At 40.2% G+C, this 10,789-nt stretch overlaps 1 protein-coding gene across 1 annotated transcript in view; it reads right to left on the reverse strand.

Annotated features, from left to right (window-relative positions):
- LOC308105264 (integrin alpha-M-like) overlaps positions 1–9,256 on the reverse strand; it is a 31,959-nt gene extending 22,703 nt beyond the window's left edge. Inside the window, exons 1-7 of the mRNA XM_080455902.1 lie at positions 9,146–9,256; positions 4,217–4,319; positions 3,938–4,032; positions 2,132–2,202; positions 1,658–1,772; positions 1,294–1,427; positions 28–173 (exon numbers count right to left, since the gene is read on the reverse strand). Of these exons, the coding sequence (XP_080312028.1) occupies positions 28–173; positions 1,294–1,427; positions 1,658–1,772; positions 2,132–2,202; positions 3,938–4,032; positions 4,217–4,319; positions 9,146–9,176 (695 nt within the window). The 5' untranslated portion in view covers positions 9,177–9,256. The remainder of the gene's footprint in view (positions 1–27; positions 174–1,293; positions 1,428–1,657; positions 1,773–2,131; positions 2,203–3,937; positions 4,033–4,216; positions 4,320–9,145) is intronic.
- Between the last annotated feature and the right edge of the window lie 1,533 nt (positions 9,257–10,789).

Consider the following 10,789-nt stretch of genomic DNA (forward strand, 5'->3'; position numbering starts at 1 on the left):
CTACGTTGTCAATATAAAGTCACTTACACAACTTTTAGAATTGCTGCAGCTGTATTAGTCCCTCCATTTTGTTGGCTAATATAATCAATTTGATTTTGCCAAGATCGTGATGTGACAAAACCATTAAAATAATAGTGGATGGTGGTATAGCTTGAGTACTGGACAATTGCAAACTGCAAACACAGGAAGAATAGAAAAACATTAAACTCACTGAAATATATGTTGCATTTACAGTCAAGCAATTGAAGTGGTTTTAGAGAATGAAGCTGGGCTCTTTCACGTTCATCTAGCAAACGTCTGCATGACTGTTGTGTTGAAATATTGTAGAACTATATGTCAGGTTTAGCTCAAACAGCAGCCATTGGGAGCAGTGCAATGTAATTGTAATGTTCGTGTCTGGGAACAATGTAACTTGGATTTTCATGAGGGAATGGTCAAAATGACATAATCGGTCATATCTCAAATTGAGAAACGTAGAAAAAAGCATGTTGGTGGGTTTCCACACCACAGGTGTGTTATTTTTCTATATAAATAGATTAAACTAAAATATATTTGTATTTTTCTACAAACACATCCATACAGCTTTTTATTATATCATTAAATAATGATAAGATAACTGTGTCTGTGTCTAGAATGAACAAAAGAAAGGCAGAATTTTTGATAATAGCTTCAAGAGAACAAATCAAGTGATGTTAATATAATACTGTATGAGTAATTGCAGGATTAAAAGTGGCTCCTTTTGGTTTAGCTAGATGTGGTGAATAGGCGATGTGCTAACATTATGTGTGACTTCTCAGGTGAGCCTAGGTTTAGGAGTGCCAGGAGTGTGGTTTGTTGTTAAGATTGTACCTGTGTTTATAACATTACTAAATGTTACTTTGAGCTAGCTTATTAAAAATTACAAAAATGTTTGCTTATTTCTAAACACCCAACAATTGCAGAACACTACAGTATCAGCAATTATGTTAGATCTCAGCAACTGAATTGTACTGCAACGGTATGTTAACTGGTTGATAAAATGTTTGTTGTTGTGGTTAAAAAATAAATCCTACTGACACATGCAAGTAAAACCACCCACCCTGGTCTCTTTGATACTTTAGGTTCTGCAAAGCTGAACATAATTTTGCTGCTATGTTGTTTTCTACTGTATATCGATATTGCCTTTAAGCAAGAAAAGCTCTACATTGGAGAAAAAAAAACGCGATTGGGTTTTTTATCCGATCAGCATGTTTTCATTGACATAGAAAATATGGCCCAAGCAGTTTGGAAGAAAACACTTAAAGCTAGTCCCACCTTTGTATCTCTTCTCATTAGTGAGCCAATTACACTTTTCACAAAAGTCTTCATTGTGTTGAAATCATTGTTGGAAACACTGCCTGAACCATCCAGTACGAATGCAATATCTGCTGCCGCTCCTGCTGGACACACTGTTAAAAGATAAGAACAAAATCAAAAAGGCATGGGAGGGAATATGTCAAAAATCATAAAGTTTTGGTTTTTGGCATGGTCTTACAGTATGGGCTGTTGTGAGAGATTGTTCATATTGATGTTTGAATTACTGGAGGACGGTATTGACTGATGGTACTGTGTAATCACCTCTAGTAAAAAAAACATCTTGCAGTCAGTACTTCTATTTAAATAAACATGCTGTATTTACCTTCAAGAGATGGCGGCACAAATGCTCCAACCTTGTCGTTTGCACTTATCTCTAAGCATACACCATTGTATGTTGTGATAGTTGGACACTCTCTTGGAATGGTTGGACCACATGCCTGGAATGGGAGAAAAGAACATCTGAACTCAAAATGGAAGATTTAGTTTTGTGGAGAAAATACACTATACTGTCACAGATGCTGAGAGAGAGAGAGAGAGAGAGAGAGAGAGAGAGAGAGAGAGAGAGAGAGAGAGAGAGAGAGAGAGAGAGAGAGAGAGAGAGAGAGAGAGAGAGAGAGAGAGAGAGAGAGAGAGAGAGAGAGAGAGAGAGAGAGAGAGAGAGAGAGAGAGAGAGAGAGAGAGAGAGAGAGAGAGAGAGAAATATATACTTTAAAAACACAAACCAAGTAAATAGGTCTCCAACTTAGTTTTTGTAAAAAAAAAATACAATTAACATAACTGCTGTTAATTAACTCACAATTGTCTTTCCTGTGGTAGGGTTATTTGTCATTGTCAAGCCAAGGGACATGTTGACTGCAAAAGCTGGCACTGTATTTAACATAATACAAGGAAGATGGAAAGATAAATATACAGATTAAAATCACAAATGAAATCCCTTCCCTGTTACATTGTGAGTCAAATCTTTTTCTGAGTAGTCTGCCATCATCATATTATGTCAGAATTCCTCTAAATACTTGTCATGAATACATATCCAATATTATTTATGTAGAAGCTTTTTTCTAAAATCCTGTAGTCACTTGAACAAAGTGATACCGCCCCTTATGAATGAGTGAATGCAAACAAAACTAGAAAAAGTGCTCCTCGGAGCACAGGTCTCCGCCAGGTCAGGTAGGTTATTGTGGGCCAGCAATGTTCGGAATTCGCCAATCAAGATGGAATATGAAAAATTGGACTGAACCATCTTGATCAGTTGACTATAGAGATAATGTGTACTGATTTTCATGATGTTTGGACAACATTTTTAGGAGTAATATAAAAAAGAAAAGTATTGGAAAAATCTGCCTCCTAATCCGCGCTATAATAGGGCAATGTCAAAAGGGTGGCATTTGTTACTCAACGTAGTGCGAATGTGCGTGCAAAGTGCACTGCAATCGGACGCTGCATTCATGATTTGCGGCATTTTGTTGAAAACAGGCCAGCACTCCTGCAAACTTTACATGTCATTCTTAGCCAATCAGGATGGAATATGAAAAATCAAACAGATCCATCTTGGTCACATTACTATAGAGATCATGTGTACCGATTTGCGTGAAATTTGAATAAAATCTAAAGGCTTAATATCAAATATATATATTTTACATAAGTCGGCCTCCTGGTGGCGCTATAAAAGGGAAATGTGAAAAATGCAGGGCAAAGGTTTTTCCTTGGCTTCTAGGGAGTGCACATACAACGTTTTACACAGATCGGTGCCGTTATTGGTAAAAACAGGATCGGCCTGTTATAGTGCCACCATGAGGCTGATTTGAAAAGTTTCAAGTGGCATTTCTTCCTCGACCGAATGGGAATGTGTGTGCAAAATTTCACAGAAATTGCATGCTGTGTTCATGATTTGAGGCATTTTGTTCAAAACTGAGTACTCCTGTAAACTTTGGAAGCCAATTTTAGCCAATCAGGATGGAATATGAAAAATCTGAAAGACCCGTTTCGTTAAATGACTTTAGACTTTAGAGATACTGTGTACAGATTTGCGGGATTTTTGATCACAATCTGTAGGAGTACTGTCAAAAAAATTGTTTTGCACAAATCGGACTCCTGGTGGCGCTATAAAAGGCATGTGAAAAATTTGGGGCAGAGGTTCTGTTGTGGCATCCAGGGAGTGTGTGTGCACAGTTTTGCTGCGATCGGTTCAACGGTGCCGGAGATTAGCTGTACACAGACAGAATGACGCACACACACACACACACACACACACACACACGGACAGACAGACGGACGGACAGGGGGCAAAACATACTCTCTCGCCATGCCTTTCGGCCTGGCGGAGACAATAACACTCACACACACACGGACGGACGGACGGACGGACGGACGGACAGGGGGTAAAACATACTCTCGCCATGCCTTTCGGCGTGACGGAGACGATCACAAATCACTTTACTTGGTTAAACTGTCAAACCGAAGTTGTTTATAAGTAACTTTAAATCACAATTGCGGCTGAGACCATTTGTACTGAATAATGAACATCATGTAATGATGATTCAGTTTCTCAAAAATGGCATATCATTTTTAATTAACTTTTTATGTTGATGTTAATGTTGCCTACCTTTAATGGACATGGGTCTGCATGACTCTGTAGAAGCAGAACACGTATATATTTGTCCATTCCTGTCTTGTGAAAGGGGTGCACTGACCAGTATGCTAAAGGGTGAAATCCGTGACAGGAAAAGTGTTAACAAAATATTGAATACATGCATAAACTTATCCAGTGGCATTTTATCATTGGGAGAAATTAGTGTGATGGGTAAAAGGAAAAAGATGACAAGCATGTCAGTGTTTTAGACTTGTGTTCAGTCACACAAATCCATGCTCTGTCTTTATTTACCTTGATTGTCTTTGAACCACCTTGTATCCAAATCCATCACCAGGTGAACTCAAGGATTTCCAAACCACAGGATCAATGTTGAAACCAAATGCAGCTTGGAACACTGAGCAAAAACAAGGAACAACAGCTCATCAAAGTATTATAATTAAGAAATGTTACTGCACTACTGTATATTCATACAGGTGACATTTGTCAAGTTTACAGCTCCCTGCGTGAATGGGAGAGAAGCTGTAGGATACACTTTCCAAAGTATCCTCCTATAATTTGACAAACCTCTGTAGCTCTGCAGTCATGTCATGGTGAAGCTACCCGGTTCTCCTCAGTGGCTGGAGCAATTGCTCTGATTTTGCACACAGCCATTGACCATTACCATCTGAACGCAACTGCGAAGCCCGTTTTTCAATTTCATCAAATCTCAGCTTATTATTAGCGTTTATGTGTCAAACAATGGGAGATCACGCTGCGCAGGGTTGCCAGGTTTCGCGCGAGAAACAAGCAGCACGGTCTATGAAAACAAGGCCAAACGAAGCGAGCCCTACAAGCAACAAGGTCTATGAAAAGAAGGCCAAACGAAGCGCCTTCACACATATACATTGCCTCTTGGAAAACAGCCGATCTACAAGCTCACAACGAGTCCCCACACCCACCTGCACTTTCACAACCAACGCCAAAAACACACTACCACCAATATTGCCCCTAAACCGCTCACAATAGGCGAACATGGCAACGCCAGGGAGCCACATTCCATTCTGCGTCGCGGCTCCGTGGTGTGTGTGCGTGTGGGTGGGGGGGGGAGATGATCGCACCACAACTTGGGTCCGCGGCCGTGTATCCGTCCGTCCGTGTGTGTGTGTGTGTGTGTGTGTGTGTGTGTGTGTGTGTGTCATTGTCTCCGCCAGGCCGAAAGAGAGAGTATGTTTTGCCCCCTGTCCGTCCGTCCGTGTGTGTCCGTCCGTCCGTGTGTGTGTCATTCTGTGTACAGCTAATCTCCGGCACCGTTGGCTTGCTCGCCGTGAAACTGTGCACACACACTCCCTGGATGCCACAGCAGAACCTCTGCCCCAAATTTGTCACATGGGCCTTTTATAGCGCCACCAGGAGGCCGATTTGTGCAAAACATATTTTTTGACAGTACTCCTACAGATTTTGTCCAAAAATCCCGCAAATCGGTACACAGTATCTCTATAGTCATTAAACAAAACCAGTCTTTCAGATTTTTCATATTCCATCCTGATTGGCTAAAAATGGTTTCCAAAGTTTGCAGGAGTGCTCCGTTTTGAACAAAATGCCTCAAATCATCTTTGTAAGCACACTCCCTAGAGGTCAAGGAAAAACCTTTGCCCTGCATTTTTCACATCTGCCTTTTATAGCGCCACCAGGAGGCCGACATATGTCCAAAAAAAAAATTATATTACTCCTTCCGATTTTATCCAAATTTTCACGCAAATCGGTACAGATGATCTCTATAGTCATGTGATCAAGACAGATGTGTTTGATTTTCATATTCCATCCTGATTGGCTAAGATTGACCTCAAAAGTTTGCAGTAGTGGCTTGTTTTGAACAAAATGCCGCAAATCATGAACGCAGGGTCCGATTGCGGTGAAGCTTTGCACGCACATTCGCACTATGTTGAGGAACAAATGCCACCCTTTTAACATTGCCCTATTATAGCGCCACCAGGAGGCCGATTTTTCCAACACTAATTCATAATGTACTTTTTGCCTTACTAGAAATGTAGTAGAGTCAAAAGTATCTGTCTTTGAAATGTATCCAAAAATACAAATAATCAAGTAAAGTACAGATACTCAAATATTTACTTAAGTACTAGCCTACTCAAGTAAATCATGCTCTTCGTTACTGTCCACCACTGGTTACAGCAACAGTGGTTTATGTTTGCTATTGGATTATTGTGGTTGCCCTAACAGGGCATTTTGGCACGCTACTCCTCCCACAGTTTTTTTTCCCCAATTTCGTGCCATATGTCAAAATGACCGGCTTCACCGGGAATCGTGCGCTTGTATTTTGCTAAGAGATTGGTTACATAGTTTAATTGATATTGATTTATTAGTGCATAACATTTCCCCATCCACTTTAATGGGAAAATGAAAACACTCCCATTCAAGTATTTTTTTTCTCAGAAACCGTAAGGGCTACAGTTACAATACTTGTAGGGGAGGTTCATAATTTAGTTTGAAATTATTTTAAAAATAATTTCATCAGTCGGCCACATGGTGGCGCTATAACAGCCCACTTTACGTTTTGGCCTATAACTCTTGAACCGTAGGTCGTAAAATAAAAATACATTTTCCCTGGATTCCTTGGGTCACGACGCAACTCCCCATATAGGCCACGCCCATTTGTGTCAGGATAGATTTTCCGCCATTTAGAATTTTCTTCAAAACACACTTTTAGCTCCTCCTCCCACATATTTTGTCCAAATTACACAAAAATCGGTACACATGATCTCTGGACCCATGCGATAAACATCTGCAAGCGGAATTTTGATAGTCATTACCGTTCGTCCGTAAATGGCTTCGAAAGTTAGCGGGAGGGGCTTGTTTTACAAAAAAGGTCAAAAATCACTAACAAAATGTCCGGTCAATCCCAAATTTGAATCACATGTCAAGGGTGGTTTACTCAACAAATCCCCAAAAGCATTTCCACTTTGATCCATAGGGGGCGCCACAAATGCTCAAAATGTAACCGTTTGATGCAAAAACCTTATTTTTGGGGATCAATCCTCTCAAAATGAAACGCAAGTGATCTCAGGAGTGATGTGACAATGTAATTGGCGCAGCCTTTGATGGTATTCCTCCCAGCGTATTCCTCGAGTCCCGGTGACACGCGACTTGCGTCGGCGCAACCACACGCAATTGCCCTGAATTGCGAAAATTCTAGTTATTATTATTTTAAAGTTTGCATATAGAACTGTCAGTTGTTGAAAATACTTATTTGAAATACTATTAGTTTATGATGCCTTACGTTCTTAAGTATGCCACATGCCTGGTTATCATACAAGCATGTTGATTTCAAGCTGTGTTCGGAAATACAGTACAACACCGCCTACATGTATGTGCCGCCAGACTATCAATCTGACTGCTTGATTAATTAACATTGTTGTATTCATTATGACTTACAGTTCATATTCATAATAATCTTTGTGCACAATTGAATGTGATATTTCTTAATGTTGGTATTGAAGTAAAGCATTTATTTGTATCTCCCTAACATATTGTTTGGAATCATTACACCCTTACCGAAAATGTTGACCGAGCAATTTTTAGATTGTGGTCAATTGTTTGACCTTTTCCTGTAGTGACTCATACTGTATGAAGCACGCACGCACGCACGCACGCACGCACGCACGCACGCACGCACGCACGCACGCACGCACGCACGCACGCACGCACGCACGCACGCACGCACGCACGCACGCACGCACGCACGCACGCACGCACACACACACACACATGCACCAAAGCACCAAGTGATGAATTCTGTTTTCACTTTCCTTACAAGGTAGCAATAAGGCATTTACAGGAAATGTAATTTTAACAATATGACAACATCCTGTTGTTGGTAAAGGTGAGAAATACAGACATTCAAAGATGTGAGTATCTGAGCATTGGCCTTTCAACCATGACCTCACTGTGCATATCACAGCATATTAAGTTATGTGTTAGCGAGGAACTGCATGAGTAACACGCACACATAATCTTCAACCTGGCAGAGATAACAAATGGGACGAATGTTTCAACGCGCGCGTGCGTGCGTGCGTGCGTGCGTGCGTGCGTGCGTGCGTGCGTGCGTGCGTGCGTGCGTGCGTGCGTGCGTGCGTGCGTGCGTGCGTGCGTGCGTGTGTGTGTGTGTGTGTGTGTGTGCGTGCGTGCATGCATGCATGTGAATAAATGAATAAACGTGTGCATGAATAAATGGTGGTATACAGTAGGAGCAGATGCGGGCCCTACTGTAGATAGATCATTTCTTGTGATAATTCTATTCCTTGGTTTTCTTCCAACATTTTTTGCAGTTCACTTTTTACGTAACGTTGCAGAATGGTAGAGGGTCATGCCAAATGGATAAGAAACTAATCTTTCTATGATTGTCTAAATGAGGGCGCTATAGCAATTGATTGATATTAAAAAACTTCAACAGGCATAACTCATGCCCCATTTGACATGTAGCCATGACATTTTTTACACACATGCCTTTCCTTATTAGGAATACATTTTCCTCAAGGACCCATACAGTAAGTTTCGCCTCTTAAATATTCCACCATTATACGAAGAAATCCCTTAAATCCCGACTCCTAGGATTTTTTGGCAATCTGCACCAAACTGTCTACACACAATCTAGGGAACAATATCAAAAATCCCAGTTGATGAAAAGCTGGTACATTAAAAAAATTAAGTGTCCATGAGCAAATGAATATTGTAGAGGGCACGGCTATTCATAAAGATGCAAATACTGTAACTCACGAATGTTTTGACGTAACACCACAAAACTGAGTATTGCTTATCAGCAGACAAGCATAAGTCGGCCCTCCATTATTGGCCCATGAAAACAAAAAGGTGTTGCTAGTTAGCTTATTATTTCCAGTTTAGGCCAAACAATGAGCATGCCAATTTTTCCCAAAGGAAAATGGAGCATTTATGCTGTCACTATGGCGTATTGTGCTCACCTGTTTTGTTGTTAACGTTAAAATAAAATTTTGCTGAAATTATACATTTCCAGCCAGGCAAAAACATCCGACATCCAGCATAAAATCAACTACAACACTGATTCTATTGACATGCTTTTACTGTAGGCTATACAAACTCAGCAGCTTAACTTGAACATGTTGTTTTTTAAGTACAGCCACTACATCTACATTGAAAATAGTTAATATACTAGTTCAATAGACTTATTAATGATATTGATATACTCACAGAGGATCACACAAGGCAAAGCGTGACCCATCCTCTCCTGTGATGAAGACTCTGAAAAAACTTTCTATATTCACAGTGAATTAATAGCTACTGCTGTGTGAAATAGAGAAATGAAAGAGAGAAACACACATCCACATCCATGGTGCTGTGGTGCAGATGTGTGTGTGTGTGTGTGTGTGTGTGTGTGTGTGTGTGTGTGTGTGTGTGTGTGTGTGTGTGTGTGCACACACACACACACACACACACACACACACACACACACACACACACATCTGCACCACAGCACCAAGTGATTGTATTCTGTTTTCACTTTCCTTACAAGGTAGCAACAAGGCAGCAACATTTAGCAGGAAATGTATTTTTCTTTTAACCAATGATGATAACACCCTGTTGTTGGTAAAGGTGAGAAATACAGACATTCAAAGATGTGAGTATCTGAGCATTGGCCTTAATTCAACCGTAACCTTACTGTGCATATCAACAGCATATCACACACACACACACACACACACACACACACACACACACACACACACACACACACACACACACACACACACACACACAGTGTGTGCGCGCGCGCACGTGGTAGGTACTCGTACACACTCGTGTGTGCACGTGCATGTATAATATAATAATATATGATTAATTGCATGGTACTAGTTTATACTGACAGAAATTAACATGGTTTCTTTATTTTATATTATGTTACTGAGTGATTGATATACTTAAAAACGTTATTCATAAAAATACAAAATAGGCTATTATATGTTTACTTACAATGTGTACTCCTTTTGAAAGTAAGGTACCCAAACTTGGAGAATTGGAACTTTAGTGCAGACAAAAGAGATAGCATACAAAGAATGCTCTTACAGTCTGTGTCTGTGCTTTCATTTCCCCTTTCATGAACAATGGACTCGTTTTGTTATAGTGTAATATTGTTCTGACTTGTGTACTAACACAATTAAACTTAAAGCTGCTCTTCTCTTCTCTTCTCTTCTCTTCTCTTCTCTTCTCTTCTCTTCTCTTCTCTTCTCTTCTCTCCAATTCAAAGGGGCTTTATTGGCAGCAGAAATGTTGCCAAAGCAGATGTGCAATAAAATTAAATAAATCTCCCTATTAGAATAAAGAAATTTAAACAGAGTTGTGTAACATTGCAACTTTATCATCAAATATAGTAGGTAAATGACTTCAATAATACACACTGAACAATTGTGCTTTTGCTGTTATATAAACAACGATAATTTAATATTTAAAAATGTAAAACATTTAAATAACTTTTTTTGTATGACCTTCAGTTCAAGAGTTATTGTTCAAAATGTTATGTGGCCTGTTATAGCATCACCATGATGATGATAGCCCAATGAAAAACATTTTTGTGTGGAGTGTCTTCCTTGGCCTACTGATCGGTCCAGCGGTGTCTGAGATGAGCTGTACTCAGTCACAGACACATGGATGGACGGACGGACGGATGGACACACAGACAAATGGACAGGGTCAAAAACATAATCTCCACCTACGGCCTATCTGCCTGGCAGAGATAAAAAAGCTTTAGCTACAATGTAACGGAAAGCTGACAGTATGATGAGACTCTGAAAGGGATCAACACATAGCTGAAAAGGGGAAGTGGTTGCTGCAGGCCAT

Source organism: Gymnoscopelus braueri, assembly GCF_963280865.1.
Source record: "Gymnoscopelus braueri genome assembly, chromosome: 17".
Taxonomy (NCBI): Eukaryota; Metazoa; Chordata; class Actinopteri; order Myctophiformes; family Myctophidae; genus Gymnoscopelus; species Gymnoscopelus braueri.